This window comes from Wyeomyia smithii, chromosome 1 (genome assembly GCF_029784165.1).
Source record: "Wyeomyia smithii strain HCP4-BCI-WySm-NY-G18 chromosome 1, ASM2978416v1, whole genome shotgun sequence".
NCBI classification, from domain to species: domain Eukaryota; kingdom Metazoa; phylum Arthropoda; class Insecta; order Diptera; family Culicidae; genus Wyeomyia; species Wyeomyia smithii.
In genome coordinates, this window is record NC_073694.1 from 172,443,729 (window position 1) to 172,471,515 (window position 27,787).

A 27,787-nucleotide genomic window follows, 5' to 3' on the forward strand; every position below is an offset into this window, starting at 1 on the left:
TTTATGCATTTAAATTGGTTGAAAGTAAATTTTCATGGAATATTGAAAGAAATAAGAGCACAGTTTTTTTCAAAGTGCAAGTTTCTTTAAATATTCTTTTTGAATTATCCTTCGAGCTAGTGGAGAGTCAATGTTTGAATAGATTTGTTGAGAAATCTTTCAATTTATTTGTTATATAATTCATATAATTTTCCATACGCAATGTATATCAATTTCTAAGGGGCCATCTACATACCACGTGAACAGATTTTTAACGATTTTAAGACAACGTGGACAAATACCCATATAAATTCTTTTTTTTTGTAAGGACCGTGGACATTCCAGAACAGACCCCCCCCCAAACTGTCCACGTGGTATGTGGATGGCCCCTAACAGAATTCAGCTGAGATATGTGCAATTTGACAATATTCGACGAATAATGAAAATTTAATTTCTTTTAATAATAATGATGATTTTTCAACGGCGAATCGAATAAGTATGCTTTGTTGTTTACTGACAGCAATAACAATGTTTGACATGATCGAGAAGTATTTGATGGCAGTAATGATACATAAAAGAGAGATGAACACAGGCTCTCACACTTAATTGAATCTCGGCAAACTTTTCAACAGCTGATCGAACTCGGTGATGTCAGCAATATTTTTCTACGAACATTCGGCAAATATATCGGACTACCGTAAACCAGCAAGCATTGACATTTCATTTGTCGATTATCTTGAAAATGTTGCCGATAACTTGTAGAATATTTCGCTGAATTTATCCTCTCTAAACCACATGGTTAAGGAACGACCCTTTCATACCGTATACTGACAGTTGCGTTGCCTCGACTAGGAAGGGTTGGGATTAAGACGTTAATACACCATCCTATGTTGCCTAATGATATTTTTTCCGCATAGCAAAAATTCGCATTGCTGTACGGGAAGCTTGCAGGTCAAAACGGTAATGTTCATTGACTTCGATTATTACCTGATACCCAGCAATTAAAGCCTCGAACAAAAAGTGATATCAATGGGCTTGTGTTACCACATCGTTACATCAGTAACAACCGAAACAACCGAACATGAGATTCGCGATTATAAACTGCCACTTGCTGCCAGTCTGGTTGTTCACGGTAGTGCCCATTGAAGAATGACGACGAGGGCCTGCTTGACAGCTTTCTTTTTGCTCGGATTTTACTATTACTGCCATCAATTTATAAGTGCATGCTTACCACTCGGACACGCCATTAAATTGCAGCATATAAAGTGATCTTTTCCCGTCCTTACTGCGACTGCCTCCCACAAATCACGGCGGTAAAGCGTTATTTTCACTTTCCATTCGCTTAAACTGTAGCAAATATTTAGAAAATGCTTGAAACTCCTGCTCTCCGCGTAGTATTATACACATGAGCGAGCTTCTGTATATGTGATTCAACGAGGATCACAGATCGTAACAAATGGTCGCTGGATTCGTCCGGTACGGTTGATCCTACATAGTGCCCGACGATATTACATCTGTGTATATCTAAGCACCGTAAGGAAAAAAATGATAGTCCACAACAGGTGCATTTACGAGACACTAGTTTTCTCGTTTCTGAAGGAGAAGTGCGCGCGTCCGGGGTGCATGAACGTGTTTCCTAGTGCCAAGCAACGTGCTAGTTTGCCGCTGGAAACGTCATATGAAGCTCTGGCATCTATCGGTTTCGTCGGAGCAGCCGGTAGAGGTGCATATTACGGCGGACGGTGAAAAGTAGGCCGATGCATTTTGCAAAACAAAGAATGTGCCGGGCTTTTCTCCTTCTCGAGTTAGCCGTTGCCAACGCGTTCGCTCTAGGCGACTAGTCCTCGAGTTCGAGAGACAAACAAAAACGATAACATTTGAAATAGGCGACTAGATATAGCTCAATGATTAGACCGTTCACCGTAAAAAGGAAATAAGAAAATGTCGCTCAAACTAGGTGTATATCTTTGTGCCAGTGAAGTTTGGCTTCACTTTCGGCACCTCTGCAAGTTTACCGGTTTCCAAAGTATTTGATTGCGCATGTATTTTTTTTCCACTGTGACTTTAGCGGGATAGCTTTTGATTAACTCCGACAAATTTTAATGGCGATGCTATCCTTCAACATCTAGAAAAGTGCCACAAGGGAGTAACCTGAGCCAGTTGTTCTTTTTGGAAAAAAATCAACTGAAAATCGTCGAAAAACGCCAGACAGAAAGCCCTAAATAGAAAATTACAAATTTAGCTCAGAATCGTCGAAAAACGCTTTTAGAGTCCAGAAAACGCTAAAATCAAAAATGATCCTAAATTGAGCTCAGAAGTGTAGAAAGACGCCCAAAAAGGCCATAAAATGGCGAATGGAAATGATTACAAATCAAATGCAAAATCGTCGGAAATATAGGGTGAAAAAAATAATCATGCTCCAAATCGTTGATAAACCCTTCGCGGTTAGTACACAAATAAAAAAGAACACAAATAATAAACGCTTATATAGATAAGAAAAGTTCCTAAAGTAAGTTAAGAATCGTTGGAAACACCAGAAAAAAAAAATAAACAAATAAAAATGATCCCAAAAGGTCAAAGAAATTTTTATGGCCAGAAAAACTCGAAACAGAAAATAATTCCAGAAATGACAAATATGACATGAATGATAGAAATAACAAAAAATACAAAAAAATTAAGGAAATGACAAAAATTTTAGGAATTAAAAAAAAAACAAAATCACTAATACTACAATAATTTTCGAAAAAAACTCACAGTGATTGTGAGACAGTGTTCGGAACCGATGTAACAATGAATAAGTTTGAGAGCAAATTGTACATTAACGCATTCTGATTAAAAATACCCGACAAAAACTGATAAACTGTTGGCCCTTAAGTCGTTTTAAAATGCTTCACTAGAATTGACGATCGCAGGATTTTTCTTCATAATTATGTATAATAACTTTTTAATTAGCTGTCAGCTAGCATGCAGTAGTTGGGGAATAGATGGTTGTACTAGTTCACAGCATACTTGTAATAATAACCACACTTCTACCAACCTAATTATGAACATCCAGCTGTCACAGTGCTCATTTCTCCCAGTCCATCATTGAGTCGGATCAAGTTCATCTACGGCCAGGATATGTGCTGCTGCCTAACTGTATCTTCTTTACATAGTTCCTGTCTTACCTGTTTGCCATTCGACCACTCTCCGCACTTGCTCATAATCACTGCCAACATGATAAACGTAATGAAATGATTCTCGTACCTTCACGTGACAGCTTGACAATCTACCCGAAGCAGCAGCGCAAAGAGCCAAAGCGAATGCATTTAATAACCGACCGGCGCGGCCGCATCGGTGCATCGCTTGGCGTCGCTCGGTTTAACGATCCGAAGTTATGGATTTTCCTTTCTCGCGAGTGGTTTGCTCTGCTATATACCTACCTACCAATGCGAAAAAATGCATTTTCACGCCGAAAGACCTGCTTTGCGCTGAATGGGTTTTAAATTCCGTTTGCTTCATTCCCGGAGATTGATTATTTGTTCAAGGGGAAAATTATCCAATCATTTGAACTCTATTATGACACAATGAGATTACTGTCGAGCCTCGCTTAAAAATTGGAATTATAGATCTATTGATAACTTCCTGTTTGGAAGCTGGTCCGGTTTGATTTAGAAAATTGTTGCCATCGAAAGCAAAGCTCGCCGTAATCGCCGTAAATGGTTTACATTTATTAGTGGATGAATATTTTTCGTCGCGAATAGCGTCGCGCATCGTCGGCGGACTGGAGTAAGTGTTACCTACTGTGAGCAGCTATAGCGATCTCCAGCCATGGCAGCATGAGAGAAAGATTTCAAGTTCAGCTGGGCCAGTCAGTCAGTGGCGGCTATACGGCTATCGTCTAGGTTGGCAGTTCGCAGTCTGCATTCGAGCGCGTCGTTATACGGTTGGTGATAAAAACCGTCCGGATCGAGCAAAAAGTCGGTTGAAAATACTTCGGTGCAAGTGCAAATAATTGAAAATGGTGCAAACAGATACGTGACGAGAATTTATTAGTGAGGAAAGGAAATTGCTGCCGAGTGTGGTTTGGGCTATTCCGGGTTACAATTAGTGATATGACAGGTGAAATTTTCGACGAATAGTGATAAAAAAATCAAATTAAATTTTGAAACAATCAACTAGGCCGAAAATCTGCGTGGAATTTGCTTAAATGAAGAAGAATAGCTGATACAGTGAGGAATAATAGAACAGTGAAAATTTTTAACTAGATAAGAAAAATGGAGGTGAGCAAACGCTTTAAGCTAAACATCGTTGTTCCTGAGGATACACAAATATTTATTTTCCGGAGAGTTCTACGTATTTGCTATGAAAACAACACGTTAATTTTAAGATTACCTTTTTTCACAAACAAAATATTGCCACAATACAGGGTTTTTCATTTAAAAAAAATATTGGATGGAAATGCAAATTTTTCAAACAGTCGCAGATATTCAAAAATCACAGAAGTTCCAGCGAAAATTACTTAATAATCTCTTGGGAAGTTATAATTGTGTCCACAATACCATATAAAGCTCCGAAATAAGAAGACTGTACAAAAACCGATTGTTTTGCATTTCCTATACGTAAAACTTATTGGAGAAATCGAATCAAATGGGGCTGTCCCTATTAGATATTAAGCTCTTCACTGAGAAAGAGGCTTGAAAAACGTGACATTATGTGACAGTGAAAGGAAGCATTGGGAAAATTAACATTTCTTTTTGGAAGTGAGAGTTGCAACGGTTATTATAGGCAGAATTTTCGCTTAGCAGTGAATTTATTTGAAAAATTGACTGTGAATATTACTGAACAGTTAGCTGATAGCAGATTGGATTATAGCTGTACCTAAATTAGAAAAAAGGTAGAACAGCTTAATTTTTTTTATCAAGAATGGTTTTTGGAACCTTTCACTCGGAAAAACCGTTTTAATTCAAACTTCGAACAGTCTCAAACTTCGACCACTTCACAATAAAAACCGAATTATTAGTTTAATAAAAAGCATGATTATTATACATCATTTCGTTCCTTGGAATGTCCTTCATCCAGTGATGTATGGTTCTTTACTGTAGGCCCACTTCCGGGGAATCAGCAGGCGTTAAAAAAAGTGACTGTCGGTATTCAGACGGTTTGCCTATCTATCTCTTAGCGATTACGTTGATGTGTTCGGAGTTTGAATCAAAGCCGATTTCTAAATTCTCCTTGTTTTCGTGTACAAGCCTTAAATGCTTCATTCCGTATCGGAACTCGACTTTCGGTTTATTATACACAGACTTCGCAACCAACTGTTAAGTGTACAGGACAATTGCGAAGCTAGCGCTACGATCCTACTGACACTAACAGTTTCTCCCGAGCCGAGATTCGACCTACGACGACTGGCTTGTTAGGCCAGCATCGTACCTTGAGACCAGCTGGGAGAGTTTTCGTGTACAAAATGTGTTTAAATCTGTATAAATAGCACTTAATTGCAACAACAATAAAATAACCAACATGCTAAACCTCTAAGATCGATGAGAAAGTTCATTTTTTGTTGATTTTTTAGTGTTAGAAGTTACATCAAAGCTTAAGTCACAGACTAACAGACATAACACTTCGAACAATTTTTTAATAAAAACATCGTTCGGATGATTCAAGTACTTTACGTTAGTAACACTAGCACCATCTGCTGTCGTGTTCGCGCTGCGTCATGTTTTTCGACAACAGACGTAACACTGGAACCTAGCTCCATCGCCACAAAAAACGTTCATTTCAAATTTTCAATCGAATAACAGTCATCGCGCGAAAACGTCGTCTGGGGCGCTGTCATGCAATCTCATACATATTTTGTGGTTCCTCATTTGACACATGTAGTAACGCTGGCGCTGATGTCGAAAAACATGACGCAGCGCGAACACGACAGCAGATGGTGCTAGCACAGACTAACAGACATAACACTTCGAACAAATTTTCAATAAAATCATCGTTCGGATGATTCCAGTACTTTACGTTAGTAACACTAGCACCATCTGCCGCCGTGTTCGCGCTGCGTCATGTATTTAGACATCAGCGCTAGCGTTACTGCATGTGTCAAATGGGGAACCACAAAATATGTATGAGATTGCATGACAGCGCCCCAAGCGGCGTTGTCGTGCGATGACTGTTATCCGATTAGAAATTAGAAATGATCGTTTTTTTGTGGCGATGGAGCTAGGTTCCAGTGTTACGTCTGTAAGTCTGTGGTGCTAGTGTTACTAACGTAAAGTACTTGAATCATCCGAACGATGATTTTATTGAAAAATTGTTCGAAGTGTTATGTCTGTTAGTCTGTGGTATAACTTTTATGAGATTCAGTGAATCACATATTTTTTCTCACTCGGTTTGTAACTCCGCGTAAAAAAACAGAAAGTAAAGTTCAAATATTTTGTTTTTCTCCTTTGCTTTGGTACTGATTTCCTATCGGTTCATACGCAGTTGTATTAATTAAAATTAAAAAACCTAAATTAATCCTCCTAGCGGTCAGACTCAGCTTTTCTCATTCAAACTTATTTGTAAAAATAGATTTACATGAATGCTTAAATCCAATAAAGGTATTTATATTCACTCATTGGGTTCTAAAATATTGATGTTGTAATTGAAGTATAAAATATGAAATTTGACGTTATGTTAGTGCTTAAAAAATAGCGAAATTAAAGAAATTGCTCTTAATTTCGAACAATTTAATCACGAGCGATACCGGGAACGCTGAGCCCATATATATTGATCAAAGCAGGTATAGTGTTGAATAGTCTTTGAATTTCTTTTCTTTCCAAAACTTTTGAACAGCATATCAAATTGTTATGAAGTTTATTTGAAGGTTTGAGATTTTTTTTGTAAGATTTGGACCACTGCGACCATTATTTTGATCTTTTGTGGTATAAGTTTGAGATATGACTCGTTTGTATGACACTAGTAAAGTTCAAATGAGTCGTGTAATACTTGAGATAATAGACTTTCGTTGTTTTAACAATTTAATACATAACGGTTGCTTAAGTTTGATTACAATCAAATGAAAAGGGAACGTATAGGGCAGCCAAACTTTGAAACCACGTGTTCAATCATAATTCATCAGTTAACCCTCAACTAGCCCGTTCATCTGATATCAATATTATTCTAAGATAATGAAGTTTCGTGATTTTCACATTTCGATACATTACAGACGAAGTTACGGTCCGATTACAGCAAAATTCAATAGGGTGTTATGAGGCAACTAGACATTTCATTTGACACTAATTTTGTGGAAATCGGTTCAACCATCTCTGAGAAAAGTAAGTGAGTCCAAGTAGTCTTCGGAATATGTTTCTTTTCATAGCTGGATTTCACATTTTTAAACATAACAGGCAAAGTATTTATCCGTTTGCAAAAAAAAAAAATCAATAGGTTCTTATGGGACAACAAGACCTTCCATATGACACTAATTTTATGAAAATCGGTCCAGCCATTTCTGAGAAACATGAGTGAGATTAAATAGTCTCCAGAACACGTTTCTTTCCATAACTTCTGAACCACACGTTCAATCTTCATAAAATTCAAAAGTTAGGGGTTTTTTAGGTAGCCCGTTCATTTGAAACCATTTTGTAGTTTCTGAGATATTGATGTTTCGTGATTTTTACATTTTGATACATAACTTCTAAACTATAAATCAGATTACAATAAAATTCAATAGAGTCTTATAGGGCAACTAGACCTTTCATTTTCACAATTAATTTCATTGAAATCACGACATTCGGCCCTTTTGATACACGACATTCGGCCCTTTTGAGCACTTTTATACCTTTGGTTTTTGCAGTGATTGCTATACCTTTCTAGGAGAAAGGCAAAAAGTGAAATGATAGAAATGTATTTTTATTTCAACTTCAATCCTGAGCAAGGCCGCAAACATTGAAATAGTACAATATCAAATTTAAATGATGTTGAGGTCACATATTTTGATCGTAGCTATAGTTTTAAACAGTCTGCGCGTTACGTTTCTTTCTATAACTTTCAAACCACATGTTTAAATATTATGTTTAAGGGTTTAACTGCCCATTAATTTGAATTCAACTATGTTCATAGCGTCTGAGATATCAGAGCTAAAAGAGCCAAAACTAAAAGTTTGATTACAATTCGAAATTCAAAAGCAACTTAAGCGGCAAATAGACCCTTCATTTGACATCAAGATAGAAAGAATCGGTCAGACCATCTCTGAGAAAAGTGAGTGCGAAATAAAGGTGCACATACACACGTACACACCCACACACAAACATATACACCTATACATGCATACATGCAGAAAATGCTCGATTCGTTGAACTGAGTCGAGTAGTATATGACATTCGGCCATTTGGATCACTTTTCTACCTTTTAATTAGCCAGTGATCGTTGGGAGAAAGTCAATATGTTTACTTTCATTATGTGATTTCACATTTTTATAAAAAACGGACAAAGTTACAATCCGATTACAATGAAATTCAATAGCAACCTATGAGGCAACTAGACCTTCAGCCATCTCTGAGAAAAATGAGTGAGTTTAAACAACCTCAGGATAACTTTTCTTTACATAACTTTTGAACCATATGTTCAATCATAACGAAATTCAAAAGTTAAGGGTTCTGGGGATAGCCCAATCATTTGGAACCAGTTTTATTGGAATCGGTTGTGTGGTTTCTAAGATATTTATGTTTCGTGATTTTTACATTTTGATACATAACCACTAAACTAAAAATACGATTACAATGAAATTCAATAGCAACCTATGGCGCAACTGGACCTTTCATTTGCAATTAATTTAATGAAAATCGGTCCAGCCATCTCTGAGAAAAGTGAGTGAGAAAAAAAAGTTGCACATACATACATACAGAAAATGCTCAGTTCGTCGAAAGAAGTCGAGTGGTATATGACATTCGGCCATTGGGACCACTTTTATACCTTCGGTTTTTCCAGTGATTGCTATACCTTTCTAGGAGAAAGGCAAAAAAGTCGTTCGGTTAAACAATCTATTTCATCGTGACGAAGAAGTGCATTTGACGTATGTGAAGTTATCAACAATCCACTTGTACTACCTGTCTGCTCTTAGTTTTTGCTTGTCTGGGTTGTTCCTGCAGCTTATAGTATACAAAACAAGCATTATTTCTCGTACAAGCTCAAAGTACAATAGACCATTTTACGAACTGACAGGTATCACGGATCCTGCTGATATTGATGCTGCTTTTACGTGCGTTATGTCAGCGGTTCCGAGTTTTCTGTCAAAATTTCATTCATGAATTGAGTGCAAAAACGTCTCGTAAAAGATACGCAAAAAAAAGAATAAGGCATAGGCACCCGCACCAGTATTATTACCAAACCCGGAGTTAAATAGTAGTGACTTTAGCTTTTTCATTCAAATATTGACTGGTTTGTAACCAAAAAGTAAATAACAAAGGTCCTAAAAAATGATTATGTAACCTTAGATGGATAATATTTCACTTGAAACATGTGTTTAGAACATGGGATGCGAAATGACTAGTTTTCATATAAATAAATCGTAGTAGAATCTTAACCATTTGTTCACCTGAAATGGTTGTAATTAGATGCGGCTTATTAAATGTATAGATTCGACTCGACTTATTGATAGACTAGCTATGTACCCGATATTGCTCGAGATTCAAAATCAGGGTTGACATTGCGCAGGTCGATTCAAACGCGCCAGTTTTTCTTTGAGCTCGGAAACACATCCACATCCACAAAGTCGAAAAAAATACGGAATACGGTACATAACGCCTATCAGCGATCATTCATTTTTGTTCAAGTTACTCGACACGAGATGCGCAATGTCACCCCAGGTTTTGTTGTTGTAGTTATTTAGAAGTTACTGAGGTATATCAGTTTTCTATTGTCAGTTACTATTGAATCTATAATTTTGAACCGGACTGTAAGATGATCATTTTGCTAATCAAGGGCCAGTCTTAGGTTTGCTTTTCTGACCATTCTCTTATGTCAAGAAACCATGTTTGGTAGAGACAGGTCTAGCTGTTATGGAGGTATGATGGATCATACATTTAAATACACTCCCTCAGTCCCTCTTTATTAACCGTTATGTACTAGGCAATTTTAACACACGTAAGTACACGGCAGGGTACCCGGGTACCCACCAAGATAAATTGCTTCTTACTTCTTCAATTCTTGACCGATTTTCGATCTTGACCCGTCAAAAGATTGGAAAATTTGTCTATTTTTAGGACCTAAATAGCCATTGTTCCCCACATGGTTCCCGTAAATCCGGATCTCCGGGACCAGGTTCAAGATAAGAAATCTGCTCAAAAATGGCCATTTCGGACAGCTTATCAGATGGACTCAAAATAATTGAAAATCAACTACTAGAGTGGTTTCATGAATTTTGATACCAATGTTGTTCGGTTTTATTAACAAAAGTACTAATTTGTCTCACCGGAACATGCTCCCGAAGATCCGGATCCACAGGAACCAGATGTGATCACAGGTTCATGTCAGTCCCGGATTCTAAAAGTAGACAGATTTTCCAGTCTTTTGTCAGGCCAAGATTGAACATCGGTCAAGAAATGAAGAAGCAAGAAGCATTTCATTTTGTGGGTACCCGGATACCTTGCCGAGTACTTACGTGGTAAAAAAAATCGAAGACCCCCCCCCCCTTCGACCTCCCCTGCTGCTATAAACAGTCTGTAATGAAATATGGTTAATTCCCACTAGTTAGGAGCATTCCATAAGTTTCAGCTGGCTGAGTTGAGGCTATCCTTGTTTTTTCAAGCAATAAAGTGTGAAAAGGTACCCGGGTACCCTGCCGAGTACATAACGGTTAAAATAGATTTCAGAAGCTCTTGTCATGGCCAATTGATGGTTTTTGATTTAATTTTAAAAGATCAGTCGATCAAAGCGGATTGGATGTTTTGAAGTGCTTCCCTAGATATATTCGCTCGAAAAATTAAGAATTGCTAGAAATGCAACATAACTTGATTTAGATATTTATAGAATATCTTATAATAAAAGAAACAACGTTGGTTTATTGAAAGGTTTTTGAAGTTTCCGTTTTCACCATCTTAAATTGAACCCTAGCGCTGAACATCATGTTTTGGTCTCTGGAAATTATCTCTCAACCTTTTTTTTTAAGTAGAAAAACCCTTTTTTCTTAAGTAGAAAAACAAGCTTAACCTAGCAAAACTTTTGGACATCAATTTTCGAGTTTAGGACCGCTTCCCGGTTCTGGAAATACTAATGTTAGAGTGCTTTATATTTTTTCAGCTTTTCACAACTTTCTGAAACCCAATGTGCCGTGTCAAATAATTTTTTTTTCTTCATCTAAGTGTCAAATAAATTATATGTGAAGAAAAAAAAAATTCTGGAACCCGGGAACCGCTATTTTGAAACTCAAAATGACATAAGTTTTCAGTCTCTGGGCATAATCCGGATCGCAGAAATATCAATATTAGGGAGAACTCAAACAATTTCCGTAGGTTTACTTCAAGTTTCCCAAAAAACGGAAGTCGCTATCATGGGTTCAAAAATAGCGTTGGTCATCGATATTTGGTCCCTGGACGTCTTCTCGTTTCGGAAGGAACCCTTTTCCATGTCACAGGGTTGTCGTAGATTTTTTGAAAGCTGGATTTTTCTTAATTTTAATATGTCGTCGGACACCGATTTACCGTTTCTTGGCGTGACCTTGGCTCCAAAAATGGCCGAAACAGCGAGCCCAAAAAGCCTCCAAAATACGCCTCAGTTTCAGCTATGAGCTCCTCATTTGAATAAAAATGTTTACCGGTGAGCAATCTCTTCAGATTAGGTAGAAATTAATAGTCGCTGGGGACAGATCTAGTGAATGCGGTGCCTGAGGAACCAATTCGAAGTCAATTTCATGCAATTTTGCTTGTTGTGATAATAAAGCCCTCTTTTCTTTTTCAAATGCGGTCGTTTTTCAGCGATTTCGATTTTCAATCGATCTAATAATGATGAATAGTATATTCCGGTTATGGTTTTACCTTTTTCAAGATAGTCCACTAATATTATGCCATGTGTATCCCAAAATACGGGGGTCATAACCTTTTAAGCCCATTGTTGGGTTTTTGGACGTTTCGGAGCACTTTGGCCCTGTAAAACTCACGATTTTGCCTGTTGCGTTGACTGAATCCTTGGTCGGCTTACATGAAAATAATAAAAAATTCGGGAAGTCGTCACACGTATTCGTTTTTGGTCCACTATGAGCAAGCGCGGTACCCATCGTGCAGAGCTTCTTCTTGCCCAAAACTGAATGCACGATATTGCCCGCGCGTTCCAATGACATGCCTACAGCTACTTCTCTCAATTTCAATTTGGGATTATTCAACATCCTATCATGGATGTTTTCGACGATTTCTGGTATATTGATTTCTTTCAGGCGCCCTGATCGTTCAGAATCAACTGTGCTCGTACGGCCACAACGAAACTCGGTAAACCACTTTTGATCTGTTCCAATCGACAGTGCAGCGTCATTTGAAGGATCAAGTTCGACGAAAATTGTTCACATACGTGAATACTAATGCTATTTCTTGGGGGAGCTCCGTAGCCGCAAGGCCACAGAGTCCGCTTTAGTAAGCGGGTGGTCGAGGGTTCGAATCTTAGTAGAATCATACCATTTGGTTGTCAAAAGGACTTTAGCATGGGTTCATCCTCAGGCTCCCCACCACGTACCCTTCCTTTAATCTGAATTCTACAGTACCCCTGTTGACTCGCCTTCTAACAAAAATAAGTTCCTATCATAATAAAACTGGTGTGAGTAACATATGAAAGTACTCTCCAGGGATTTGTAATTAGGTGATATTGTTAGGATGGACAGAGGCTCCGTATAGTAGAGCAGTAAGCTTGAAACGGAGGGTAAAACCACAGACAGACGTCCAAGCAAGAACAAAATTGATCGAAAATTCCATGTAAAGTACAGAAAACACTTGGGCAATGTCCCAATAGACCTAGACAATAGACCTAATCTCTGGTCGCAGTGATGAGTTCATACAGAAAAAAAGCCATTTCTTTGAATTTTCAGGTACTTATCAGACTGCATAGTACGTCTATGACCACCTCCTTTGTAAAAGAATATGCCATATGCCATAGTTTAGTGTAAATCGGTTCAGGTATTTGTGCGTTATTATTTGCTATAGTTTGCTCCGGGACCCTCCACGATTGTCGCCGCGCGTGAACGAAAGTCGAGCTAATTTGTATGCTTCTCTGATGATGACGGCAAGGTGGCGAAGGGTAAAGCAATGTTTTTCAATATCCTTGTATGGTCCTGCCATCTGATCTTCAATATTCTGCACGATGTAACCTGGGAGGGAGAAACGAATACTACACTCAAAACAGAGAACACGCACATGCGTCGTTTTGCCTTTCTCCTAGAAAGGTATAGCAATCACTGAAAAAACCAAAGGTATAAAAGTGCTCCAAAGGGTCGAATCTCGTATATCAATCGACTTAGTTCGACGAGCTGAGCATTTTCTGTATGTGTGTGCGTGTATGTATGTAACGGTCTCCCAATCTCACTCGATTTTCTCAGAGACGGCTGGACCGATTTTCATGAAACTAATTGCAAATGAAAGGTCTAGTTGCCCCATAAAACCGTATTAAATTTTATTGTAATCGGATTTTTAGTTTCGAGGTTATGCATCAAAATGTGAAAATCACAAAACTTCATTATCTCAGAAACTACAGAACCGATTTGAACAAAATTGGTATCGAAAGAACGGGCTTGTTTTTTTGAACCATTTGTTATATAATTTTATAATGATTAGACAAGTAGTTCAAAAGTTAGGCAAAGAAACGTGTTTCAAACACTGTTTAAACTACTCACTTTTCTCAGAGATGGCTGGACCGATTTTCACAAAATTAGTGTCATATGGAAGGTCTTGTTGCCCCATAAGACTCTATTGAATTTTATTGTTATTGGACTTTAACTTTGTCCGTTATGTATAATAATGTGAAATCAGGCTATGACAAGAAACATGTTTCTAAGACTGTTTGGACTCACCCACTTTTCTCAGAGATGGATGGACCGATTTTCACAAAATAAGTTGCAATAGAAAGGTCTAGTTGCCTGATAAAACCCTTTTTAATTTTATTATAATCGGACTGTAACTTTGTCTGTTATGTATCAAAATGTAAAAGTTATGAAACTCCATTATCTCAGAAACTACACAACCGATTTGAACAAAATAGGTACCAAATGAACGGGCTGTCTTTAAAACCCCTAAATAACGAATTTTATGATGATTGAACATGTAATTCGAAGGTTATGAAAAGAAACGTGTTCAAAAAACTTTATCAAATTCACTCGTTTTGCCAAAGATGGCATCACTGATTTCAACAATCTTAGTTTTAAATTGGAGGTTTAGTTGCTTTATTGATACTCATTTAATTTGATTATAACACTGGTTGACAAATTCGAAAAAAATGCTGCTCTAAAGCTTATAATGTTGCCCTAGAAAGAAAAAAAATTCACAGGAAAATAATTTTTCATTTTTTCTTAGTTTGACCTTCGGGGCAACACTTGTGTTGACCAGTGCAATCGGACTTTTATTTTATCCATTATGTGTTAAATTGTAAAAATAATGAAAATCTCTTCTTTCAAAGATTACACGACCTATTTAAAGAAAACAGGTGTCACAAATTCGGATTTCAAAATGAAGTATGAAGTTGATTTCTGGTCTCTGAGCATCATCCCGGGTACTGAAAAACTCACATTGGGTAATGTTTGTCCCTTTTAGACTGGTAGAAACCGGAAGCTACTGTCTAGAAATTTAAAATGGCGTCTGAAGATGATTTCTGGCCTCAGGGTATCATACCGCTTGCCCAAATCGTATTGGATGATATTTGTCACTTTAGGCTGTTGATTGGAAACTGTCGCCATCTTCGCCATAGAAATACCCAGATCAGGCAATTTTAAGATGGATTTTATGATTATCATGCAACCAGATATGGTCATATGGATTGAAAATTGGGTTTTAGGTCGGATTCTGGCCACTGGGTATAATCCAGGTTTCAAGAGCCCACATTGATTGGTATTTGGCCATTAATTGGATGCCTCTCAGAAACGATCAGTAATATCAACTGCGTTAAAGAATTACAATTTCACTGATGAGATCATTCAAATTAATGTATAAGGAATAACATTTAATTATACATTATTTGAAATCTACTGACTAACGTTGACTTAAAGAATCTGAATATTTATAGGCAGTATATGAGTACAAATCGATTATACCACAATCAAAAACAAAATCGCATCATATAGTTGAAAGAATTTAATGTTATTTGCATGTATATGTGTTAATTTATATTCATATCGTCGGTTTCGTGCAACGCTGGCACAACTCAAAAACATAGTTTCGAGAAAAACGCGTTTGAAAATTTGCGTCGAAAATTTATTTTTCGATTTTCAAGAAAACTATAAAGTTTAAGATTACCAATCCTTATTTAACATTTTTGGGTCTATTATGCACATATTACGTGCTCACGTTGTACAAGTTAAAACCTTATTTTTACTAACTTTATGGAGAAATTTCGATTCGTGCAGCAACGGCTTCATAACCCTGGAATTTTTGTGATTTTCGAAATGGGATTTCGTGTGATGAAACTTTACAGTATTTGGCATCGTTTGCCATCAAAAACTCAATAATGCAAAATTTTGAGTTGTGCCAGTGTTGCACGAAGCCGATGATATGTTAAATTTTAAATGTTCGGTATAGTTGTGCTGTTGGCTACCAAAAATTTGTTGTTTAGAATGAATAACAAATCCAGCAGAAATAATCAAGGTGTATTTTTTAAGTGTTGGAGTAAATCTATTTTAACAAATTATAAGTTCGAAGGAGAAAGGCTAGATCTCACCGCTAGGTGGATTAATTTAGGTTTTTTGATAACGTGTAACTATCTTCTTGCTGTAACGCACGCATGACTCAAACGAAGTATTAAGTAACATCAGGAATACAGAATTTGCAATTTTGCCTGCAAAACACAAATTTTTCGAGTCTATGTTTTTTCAATTTGCCGTTGTATAAAAGTTTCTTCGGAATTTTGAGTTTATATATATATTTGCGCACGCAGATTTTCTAAAAATGTGTGCGAGAGCATAATCTGTGAGGCAGATTTTTCGGGGTTTAGTGCAGTTGCAAAAATTTTACAATCCTGCATCTCACTATTTTGTGAAACGAGAATCAACATTCGACCGTGATGAAGTGTGTTCGAAATTGTAACCAAAGTCTTCCAGAAAAGTAAATTTCCAGTAAATCCAGAAAAGCGCAAGATTAATAATCGAAGTACGCTAACATGATTATTGCTGAAAGCTTATGAAACTTATTATTTTACGTGAAAATAAACCAAATATTTTGTGAGACGACAATAAATACAAAAATCGTTTGCGAGGAATATTTTTTACCTTTCTGTTATAACAATACTAATAACAAAAAAATTCTTTTTTTCCCTTGGTTCAAATTGACAGTCAATGACAGCTCATTCTGGTTCATTTTGACACTCACACAGCTTCGTATCCGTTTCTCCCTCCCGGGGTGTGACCATCTTATTTTCAATATCCTCATACGGTGCTGACATCTATCTTTAAGTCATCAGATGGCAGCACTAACCGTTGTACAGGTGTCGTGTACAAAATGTATGAAAAAACTGGAAGTCAGGTATCTTGTTCTAGTCATCTTTGCTAATGCGGAGAATTGATAGCAAAAGTGGAACGAAAAGAACGAGAGAACTGGTTCACTGATCTTCTGATGCTATATAGACGCAGCTTCCTTTAAAGCACTAACTCTTCTCATCAGCCCATCAGGTGATCGTCTGGCAGACTTCATAGTCTCCAAACTAGGATGAAATGTTAGGCTTGTGCTTCACGATACGCCCAAATCGGCCTTCATGTTTTCCATCAGCCGTCATTGAATCCGATTTGACAACAGGATTGTCATTTTTTCCCTCTTCAAAAAAAAAAAAAATACCGAGGTTGAAACCCATATAATCGAGCATCTATGACAATATCGTTAATTCTGTCGTGCTTTGTATTGGTTTGATTCAAAGGTGACATTGAAATGATTGACAAGTAGTGAACAATCAACAGCAAATTACCTCATAGTAGTGTAGTAAATCAATTCATAAAAACAGACAGGGTATTATGCATATTTGATGTTTTTTTGCAAATAGATGATTTTTTTGGCTTAACATTAGTCTACTTATTACAAGTTATTTTATACATTTTCTCGACTAAACTTAAATAATACACAATTCTTCCACGTTCAATACAATCAGGTTTTTTTACGCGGGGAATACATACTTCGTGAAAAACCTCGTTAATTAAAAAATCCGCTTGAAAATCGCGCTATTTCAAAAACGCGCATGAAGTATACCACCAAGAAAGGCTTTATAAAGAACCCGAGACGCTCTACGACCAGTATTTAAAATTGTCCTTTTCGACGTTCATTTTGTATGTCTCGGAGGGCGGTAGATTTACTCCAGGCGGTAGTATTTTACTCAATGAAAATTAAATCGGAATTTTTTTTTAATGAGCGTTGTATTGTGTAAAAAACCACGTTAATTAAAAAATCCGTGTAATAAAAACCTTGTACAAAAATCCGCGAAAAAAATCGCGTATAAAACCTGACTTTATTAAAAATATTGTGAGCAATGTAGTAGGCAATTATTACATTTGGTCAATTTTACCATCCTCAGGTGTCGCTATTTATTGTGATGTTGGCGATGAGTGTAGTGCATGGAGACTACACTTCACATATGAAACCAATGATCGGTGGCAGCTTCAGTAAAACTCCAATGTTGCATACTGGTTGGCCATTGAAGCACAGCCTTGCATCGGCGGCACTAAAACCGTACATGGTACAGTTGCGAAGCGGCAGCCGATTGGCTCCGGTCGCAGTCCGGCCACTTCCGGGTATAATGATGAGGTCTTTTATGTCTTATTGGCGAATAACCAGCACTATACTAAAGCTTAAATCTCACTTTTAGTTTGAAGCGTCCGGTGAAATCCGTTCTGAGTCCAACATATTCCCTACTCAAGGCTCCGCTGATGAAACGACCAATTATGGGATCACCCCATACGTCTTACGTGTTGAACCTGAATTTGAAACACAAACTCAATGGTTCTCCACCGGTCCCCAAAACGGGAGGCATAGTTTTCGAGAAAGTTAAACCGGTAGCATCGAATATGAATTGTTGAAAAATCAATTGAAATGTATATTTTATGAATTGCAGCTGGTATCACAGTCAAGCGGACTTTTGACATCTCCCAAAGATGGTGCAATCCATACAATTCCCGCTCCGAATCTGGCAGGCAGTCACGGAAATACAGTGCATCAACTGCAAATCACTTCATTAGATGACAATAATCATTTAGAAATTGATATCCACAAACCGACTAAGCCGGCACTGCCAACCAAGAGCACGTTTGTCCCCAAACCTACATACGCTGCCATATCGACGGTGAGTTTTATTTTTCTATTTCATAGGTTCACTATGCGCCGTATGCAGGTAAGAGTATGGTGGAAAGGATCATTACTCTGTTCAGTGTAGCATGAAATCACACTCATAAGCACCCGCCAACTGTTAGCTGTGCCTTTTACAGTAGTAATGAAAGTGAAAAAGTTATGCTGCGGTGAATGATTCAAATTTCCGAACATCTCTCTTTGTTTTGTTTCTACTTCATTTGTATTTGTAGCCATCGATTACAACATTCCGTCACCAAGCGCCCTATCTCGCGGGACCAGCGCACCACTATCAAGTCAAAGAAGAGCACAGCAATGACGTTACACTGAATGATCCTTTTTCCGGAAAGAAAACATATTTTGCTCCTGATCCTGATCCATCTCTTCCTAGCAAGTCACTACCACCCACCCAAGATCCTCTAAGCGAGCCAAGTAACGGGAAATACCCACCGGGTGATCTTATGATACAGGCTCAAAATCAAGCCCAGTTTCTATCACAGTTTAGCACAACGCCTTTGAAGCAGAAACCATTTTATGGCATTGCTACAGCCGCGCCACAACCAGGATACGGCATTCCATTAGCCACGCAACCGCAACTGCAACAGCACATCCTTCAACAGACTTCGATGCTACAGGGGATGCCTTTGTCTGTTAGTAATTTCATGACGACAACATGCAGATTTACTTTTGATGAAAATAAAATCTTTACATTTAATTCCAGTTGTACAATCCAACTTATCTCGTGACGCAGTCAAATAATCTCTTCAATAACCACCAGCAGCAACTGCAAACGAATTTGTTCAAACCGGAGACAAACTTCCTCGGAACAGTACCAGGGCCGCAACCTGCACAAGGAAACGTGTTGTTCAATTCTTACTCGTACAAACACCCCGAACCAGCAGCTAGCGCGGGTCAAATTCTGGCCGCAACACAAGATCAACTGCACGAACTTCAGTCTGCCGTTAGTCAGATACAGTTGAATGATTTACAGCAGCAACAGTCGCATGATGTTCCAACCTACGCCCAACTTGTTGGACACGAAAAATTTGAACTGCACCAGCAGCAAATTCCTCAGCAGAGCCAACTTGAACAGCAATTACAGCAGCAACTTATTGAACAACAAGAGAAGGCCTCACAACATCAGCTCACCGAATCTGAGATTGCAAATCTACTGAACTATGGTACCATTAACCTGCACAATCATTTATCACCTAACGACTACTACCACTACCAGGTTGATCAAGAGCAGCAGAACTCTTTCCATCCTCAACTCCAGCAGTCTCAGCAAAAGCAGCCATTGTCATTCTATGAGCTATCCGAACGTCAGCGAGAAAACGAGAAAATCCTAGCCCAAGCCCAACAAGATCTCTTCCAACAGCAGCAGCAGCATCAACATCCTTATCAACAGCAACAAACCGAGTCATCACAGTCACCACAAACTACTGACTACCTGCTTGCATTCCAGGAGCACCAGCAGGCGGTCGCAAACGCTCTGGGACTGGGCAGCGACGCTCAGAACAGTAAGAGAGCGACCGCCGAGACCGCCGAAAGTTCCACAAGTCCTCTTCGGATATTCGTACCGGACAGCGAGAGTGACTATCCCAATAGTGTGAGTATAAGCCTGTAGATATAAACGATTTTTCAATAATTCCTCTGGAAACTTCTGAAGTTATAATTTCAACCTACGTTTTTACTACATTGTGGTACATTTTGTAAAAACTAAATTGAGCTTGTAAATTGGGATACACCACAGACTAACCGTCGTAACACTGGAACCTAATTCCATCGCTACAGAGAACGATCATTTTGAGTTTCTAACCGAATAGCAGTCATTGTGCGACACCTCCGCCGCAATCTTGCAAATCTAACACATTTTTGTGGTTCCCGAATTGACAATAACACGTACGCTAACGCTGCTGTAGACAGCAGATGGTACTAGTGCTATCTACGTAAACTACTCTTGAATTTGCTCAAAGTGTTATGTCTGTTAGTCTGTGGATATATTTCCAAGGTAGTCCTCAGACTCACAAAAGTCGCTTTTTGCGTGGGGAATACGTGCCGCGTAAAAAAAAACCGCGTAAATTTTGGAATCCGCGAAAAAAAATGCGTAAATTCCGGAATCCGCGTAAAAAATCCGCGTAAATTCCGGAATCCGAGTGAAGAGAAACCGAAATCCGCGCAAAAAAAATACCGCGTAAATTCCGGAATCCGCGTGAAAAAAAAACCGCGTAAATTCCGGAATCCGCGTAAAAACCGCGTGAAAGGTGACCTTAGTGTATTTTAGATACGATTGGCTCATTTCTCAAACACAGACATCAAAATCAATCGATTTCACATAAAGAACCATTTGGGGAGCTGTGTAGCCGCAAGGTTACAGAGTCCGCTTTGCGAATAGTCGTGGGTTCGAATCTTAGTAGAATCAGGCCATTCGATGTCAAAACTCGACTTGAAGTATGGGTTCATTCTCAGACTCCCCACCACGTACCCTTCCTTTACGCTGAAATCTATAACACCTCTTCGTGACTTTCTCTTAACAATATATACATTCATGGAGAAAATAATAAATACACTTGCAGTGTTGGATAATTTTGACGTTGACTAACGTCTATATCGAAGTTAGGCCCCTGAATTTGAAAATCTAGTAATTCAACCAGGGAAAACCAGAGAAAAGTGGTCAGGTTTTGAGCGCTTATTTTGCAGTCATCTATAATCAGGTTTTCGAGGTTTTGGCATCAATCGATCAGAAATTCTTTTACGGTTAAATTTATGTAACAAAAACAAACTATTGTTTGAGATACACTATTGAAAAATTGGTAATTAATATCGATTGTCTAAATCATACCGCGCAGCCAATCACTACCTCTCTTCCCAAGCACAGTTGACACTAACGGATACAATCGATCTGACTTTGTTGTTATTGTTGTTGTCACTTTCTGTTTCCGATGTTTATGCTGCTGCTAGCGGAAAAAACCTTGCAAATATGCATCTTTTTGTTGGTGTTAATTTTACGACAGCGGCCGGCGCCCCATCATTCTGATTCCAAAACCGCACCAGTGACATGCGGACGCTAGGTGATAGCAGCTGAAAGGAGGAAATACAAAATAGTACCGGTCATCTCGTGCCGGTTTCACCCGTAATGCTGGTGGCTGTTAGTAGTAAATGGCTACTGCAAAACACTTAAATGGCTGGAATTCTGGACGGACTAAACAGGAAACTATAATCGGCAACTGGCACCTTTTGGTGCCTCGAAATTTTGGTACAAAAGCGGCTAATTGAATTTCCTGTTTTACCAAATGCTGCTGCTAGCGGAAAAAATCTTGCAAAAATGCATGTTTGTGTTGGTGTTAATATTATGACAGCGGCCGGCGCAGCTTTCAAGAAACATTTGTCTCTACCATTCCATCATCTATGTAGCCCCTCCCTCTTTCTATTTATCTGACGAAGCCTTGGTATAAAACGTATCGTTCGAACATTTCACCCCATCAGTTTCATTACTAAACCGTACCGGATACATACGGACGCTCGGTGTTAGCAGCTAAAAGGAGGAAAAACAAAATAGTACCGGTCATCTCGTGCCGGTTTGACCCGTGATACTGGTGGCTACTGCAAAGTACTAAAATGGCTGGAATTCTGGACGGAAACCAGTAAACAAGAAATCGGCAACTGGCACCTTTTGGTGCCTCGCAGTTTTATAATAGAAGCGGTTAGTTGTATTTTATGTTTTACAATTGCTGTTGCTAGCGGAAAAAAAACCTTGCAAAAATGCATGTTTATGTTGATGTTAATTTCACGACAGCGCTAGGTGTTAGCAGCTGAAAGGAGGAAAGACAAAATAGTACCGGTCATCTCGTGCCGGTTTCACCCGTTATGCTGGTGGCTTTTAGTAGATTAACCAGAAAACAACAATGTAATCGGCAACTGGCAACTTTTGGTGCCTCGAAATTTTGTTACAGAAGCGGCAAATTGAATTTTCTGTTTTACCAAATGCTGCTGCTAGCGGAAAAAACCTTGCAGAAATGCATGTTTGTGTTGGTGTTAATATTATGACAGCGGCCGGCGCAGCTTTCAAGAAACATTTGTCTCTACCATTCCATCATCTATGTAGCCCCTCCCTCTTTCTAATTATCTGACGAAGCCTTGGTATAAAACGTATCGTTCGAACATTTCACCCCATCAGTTTCATTATTAAACCGTACCGGGTACATACGGACGCTCGGTGTTAGCAGCTAAAAGGAGGAAAAACAAAATAGTAACGGTCATCTCGTGCCGGTTTGACCCGTGATGCTGGTGGTTACTGCAAAATACTAAAATGGCTGGAATTCTGGACGGAAACCAGTAAACAAGAAATCGGCAACTGGCACCTTTTGGTGCCTCGCAGTTTTATAATAGAAGCGGTTAGTTGAATTTTATGTTTTACAATTGCTGTTGCTAGCGGAAAAAAACCTTGCAAAAATGCATGTTTATGTTGATGTTAATTTCACGACAGCGCCAGGATGTTAGCAGCTGAAAGGAGGAAAGACAAGATAGTACCGGTCATCTCGTGCCGGTTTCACCCGTTATGCTGGTGGCTTTTAGTAGATTAACCAGAAAACAACAATGTAATCGGCAACTGGCACCTTTTGGTGCCTCGAAATTTTGTTACAGAAGCGGCAAATTGAATTTTCTGTTTTACCAAATGCTGCTGCTAGCGGAAAAAAACCTTGCAAAAATGCATGTTTGTGTTGGTGTTAATATTATGACAGTGGCCGGCGCAGCTTAAAGAAACATTTGTCTCTACCATTCCATCATCTATGTAGCCCCTCCCTCTTTCTAATTACCTGACGAAGCCTTGGTATAAAACGTATCGTTCGAACATTTCACCCCATCAGTTTCATTATTAAGTCAACGTCATGCGGTCGTGTCTTGAATACCACCCTCCTACTTTTTCATATTTGCGCAGTGGTTTCAATTGTTGTATGATGTTACGTCATTACGATCTGCAGATACTCTTTTTAAAAAAAGAACGGAGAAATAACTGGAGAAATTTCTTTGTCGGTGATTCCGAAAATTTTTTGCGTGAGTTAGTGTTTTTAAAGTGGTGAAAAAAATAAATACAATATTGAAATATAAATTGTGATTTCAGAGAAAAATTAGAATTTTGCGCTCTAACTGACAACCGCAACTGACAACCGAAAATGACAATCTCAGACAGCACCGATAAAAATGCGACTCAAGAGCTTGTTTGTCAAAGCGTATGCACTCTTAATTCACTTCAATTGAAATTGAATAAATAGCATTGACTTATAGCGAATTTCTTTATTCCACTGTGTGCGCTGACATATTTTACAGTGCGCTTCGGGCAGCATGGCAGGACAAAACTGGGTCAAAATCGAGCAAATAAAGAAGGGTTTTGACAGCAGTGAGTGCGCTTCCAGGTCAAAACGAGGTGAGCTGGTGGAATAAAATAATTCGCTATTAGTACCGCCTTGATTTCTTGCCCTTGACTATGCAGCAGAGCCGCATTGATATGGTTTGCAATCAGAATGTTCTACGAAAAAAACTAGTTATAATCCATTATTTGATGTTGCTTAAACAGTATGCAATATAACATAGTTTTCACAAAAAAATGACCTTCTGTGCTTCGACGAGTTGAAGTTCCGGACTTCGTTAGTATTGTTATAGTTCGACCATTTGGAGCTGTTTGCAAAATACTGTTTCGATATTTAATGGTCCCATGGCGTTGTCTCCGCTCTAATTTCGAGGTCAACCAACTTGTCACATAACTTTGGCGTTTGGCTCATGGCTTAGCCTTTGGGGTCTAAAAATACAAAACTGGCTTAACAAGCTAGTCGCCGTATGTCCGAGTCCCGGTTTGGAAGAGACTGTTAGTGTCAACAGGATCGTCGCGCAAGCCCCGACATTGTCCTGTATACTAAATTATTGGCTGTAAAGTTTGTATCCAATAAACAGAAAGGTAAAGTTTCGACAGGGAAACATTCGTACCAATGCTTTGCTTATGGCTCAAAACTTTCAGTGTTAAAAATACTTTTCTTAACATTGTTTCGTTGAAGGGTCCAATTAGGCTTTAGGCAACCCCTTCTAATTCAGATAATTGTAATGCTATTTGTTCGATTCTCGGATACATAGTGAAGCTTTTCACATCGACAGGAAGGCTGAAAAAATTACGAAACAATTTACTATTACCTTCTCTTTATCTCGGCGAAGAAAAAGGAAAAAAGACTGTGGGCATCAGTTTCATACAGAAAAAAATTAGTCTTATGAATACCACATTATTTTTTCAATGTTCACGGAACTAAAATCACTAAAATTACCAGTTAACATCATCTCATTCTATGTTTAAAATTTACTTCTAGCGAAAATCCGAAGCTTCTGAGCCCTACCGCTGAACGAAATTCGAAGGCCTATTTTCCGCATAACTTCTACTGGCTCCAGCTCGAGAATTCCTAAGCTCCAAAAAGTCTTGTTTTGGAAATTTGTTTACTTGGATAACATAAATGTTTTCTAGTACCGCAAAAGCGTACAGCGCATTGTTACTTTGTCTGTTACTTGCGTCTTCAAAAATGAGCTTTATTACTATCATAACATGTAGCGTTATTACTACCATAACATGTTAGACATAATTGTCCCACGACTTTTATTTTATATATCATGGCATTGTTGTGATAAATACATCAAATCGACAAAAGCATGCGAACTTGAACAAACCAGTATGTCGCCGTACCATGTTCACTAACCGATCTTAAAATAGGCGAAATGATGCCCATCGCTGATGGCAATAAATCGTACATGCCTTTGATGATGAATATGATATTCTTTGCTCGATCAAGACAAACGAATACCTAAGAAACAAATAAAAAGAGTCTAATTAACTAATGAGGTGTAGAGGTGTAGAGAATAAAACTTATTCGGATATTTTTGTATTTCAATTACGAACATTTTACTATCCCCAGTTGAACGTGTATCGATTGCTATTCCTTACAGCACTTTTTTACCAGTGTTTGAGATGTATGACAGTTGCGGGTGTTGCTTCTTCTTTTTCTTGAAAATAGCCTGCATTCTAATTTTTTTGTGAACGGACAATATACAAAACAATCCAAAAAGCTTTATTTCTTTACATATCGTTAGCAAAGTGACGTTTTACGTTACAAAACTCACTTTCAATATTTTGTGGCTTGTCCTTTGTTTTGTAAAACCATATTCAATCTTCGTGGTATGTTTACCAACCTGGTTCCAGCAAAGTGTTCGCGTTAGTAACACTAGCACCATCTGCTGTCGTGTTCGCGCTGCGTCATGTATTTCGACATCAGCGCCAGCGTCGCTGCATGTGTCAAATGGGGAACTACAAAATATGTATGAGATAGAGTGCCTGTAAATATATAGAGTGGCGACACTGTCGAAATTGGAATAATAATTGGAATTATCTGTCAGTGTCATTCCAATTAAGCAAACAACCTATTAAACACGTGTGGGGAAAAGAGAGAGGATGTTCAGTGTTACCAGCGTTTAGTTATATATAGGCACTCTAGTATGAGATTGCATGACAGCGCCCCAGACGACGTTTTCGCGCGATGACTGTTATTCGATTGAAAATTTGAAATGAACGTTTGTTGTGGCAATGTAGCCAGGTTCCAGTGTTACGTCTGTTAGTCTGTGCTGAAATTATGCAATAAGACAACTAGCGACCTCTGACAATAGTTTCATTTCATGAAGAACAAGAGGAACCCGGAATGAGTTGAAATTATGACTAGTTCTAATAAATCCAAAATACATCTTTAAATCAAATTAAGACTCAGTGGACAATTAACAAATAAAATAATTATAATTGGAATGTAGGGCTTGAAAAACCCTAGATATTGATATTTTTTGGTTATATATTTTTAGTAACACTGACAAGCGCTTACCGAAAAATCAAAATTTTTCATGAGGGCTAAAAGAAAAAAAGAATTTCTAGAAGCCACTTGTCACGTCCTGTCCTAGGCTAGAATATCCTGATTGATTTGGTTTCATTTTCTATCCTATTCAGGTCAAAGCCCAAAAGCGTATGGATGAGCTGAACTACGAATATGCGGAAGACGACGAGGTGGCCAATCTGTATAACACGGAACCGAACGTCAAGCAGGATAGCATCAGCCGATTGGATGCCGATCAGCTGGAAGAAGTGCCTGTTGGTGAGGACAATACTAGTACCATAAGTGCAGAACTGGGCAATACCGATGATGAAAGTGAGATTTATCGGCAATATAGCAATCATCGGCTAGATTAATATCCTTCAGTTTCCAGAAAGCTTCTTGTTTTCTGCGGTGCTAAATAATATGCATTAAAAATGCATAATAAAACTCAGCTGGTAAAGTTGGTAATTAGTACTATTCGTAAGACAGATTTACAATACTGACCATCGCCACTATTAGAGCTTATTACTTCATCGTTTCCAGTCGATCTACTTTCAAATAAATAAAGCGATGATTGAAAGGTAGTACTAAATACCAGTGTCTCAAGTGCAAAGTAAGTTTGTCTCCAATCTCTGGTTACCAACTCCTGTTCTATAGCTGTAGCTCGTGGCCAATGAATTAATTTATTTTATTTATTGATTGATATACTACTGAAAAAGTTTTTAAACTAAATTATTTTCAATAAAAAACTCAAAAACCATTGTGTTTCGGTTTTCTAGGATTTTTTTTCACATACCGAACAAACAGAATCAACTCTAGGGTTCCAGTATTAGGGCTCACACACTTCGGATACTTCGTCTTCTTCTTCATTCTGTGCGGACTGTCTCCTGACAGTTCACAAAAATTTGGGCTAGTGGCTAGCGACTATATGCCACATTGGATACGTTGCGGCTGCGTTTGCGGTAATTTGACAGTTAGCCCATACATTTTCTGTCAAATCAACGTCAATGCAACGCAAACGTATCCATTGTGCTGGGCTTTTACGTCTGTTAAGCCTGTAGTACACTCTTTGACCGAGCGTCAAATATTTGTCACTTTTTGACAGATAAAAATTTGGTCAAAGATAATTATTTGTCACTCTCCAATTTTAACATGGGGCAAACACGGGCAAACAACAACCATGATGTCAAATAAATTTGACCATTATATCAGCAGGTCAAATATTTGACCATTAGACAAAGAGTGTACTACAGGCATATTACAGGGTGGCAACGTGAAAGTAATACACTTTATTTATATCATAAAACTCAAACCAGTTTTTTTTCTTTTCGGAATCGATTCTAATAACATCTATAAGTAGTAAAATTACAATGTACTTAGTTGAGTTCAAATCTTTCACCTTTATGTTTGATAACGGTTCGTAGACACTTTTCGAAGTCATTGCAAGCCGCA

General features: G+C 38.2%; 1 protein-coding gene across 1 annotated transcript; it reads left to right on the forward strand.

Moving 5' to 3' along the window:
* The first annotated feature begins 3,813 nt into the window (after positions 1-3,813).
* LOC129717660 (uncharacterized) lies at positions 3,814-27,096 on the forward strand. Its single transcript, XM_055667728.1, has 8 exons — positions 3,814-4,080; positions 4,141-4,241; positions 17,680-17,909; positions 17,971-18,157; positions 18,217-18,444; positions 18,680-19,096; positions 19,168-20,055; positions 26,470-27,096. The coding sequence occupies exons 2-8, from the start codon at positions 4,236-4,238 to the stop codon at positions 26,707-26,709; spliced, it is 2,196 nt and encodes a 731-aa protein (XP_055523703.1). The 5' UTR covers positions 3,814-4,080; positions 4,141-4,235; the 3' UTR covers positions 26,710-27,096.
* The last annotated feature ends 691 nt before the right edge of the window (positions 27,097-27,787 follow it).

Bases quoted from the DNA above. Each gene is read 5' to 3' on its own strand.
- LOC129717660 (XM_055667728.1), top strand. The intron at 18,445-18,679 runs GTGAGTTTTATT...TTGTATTTGTAG, and splicing joins CATACGCTGCCATATCGACG to CCATCGATTACAACATTCCG. The intron at 19,097-19,167 runs GTTAGTAATTTC...ATTTAATTCCAG, and splicing joins TACAGGGGATGCCTTTGTCT to TTGTACAATCCAACTTATCT.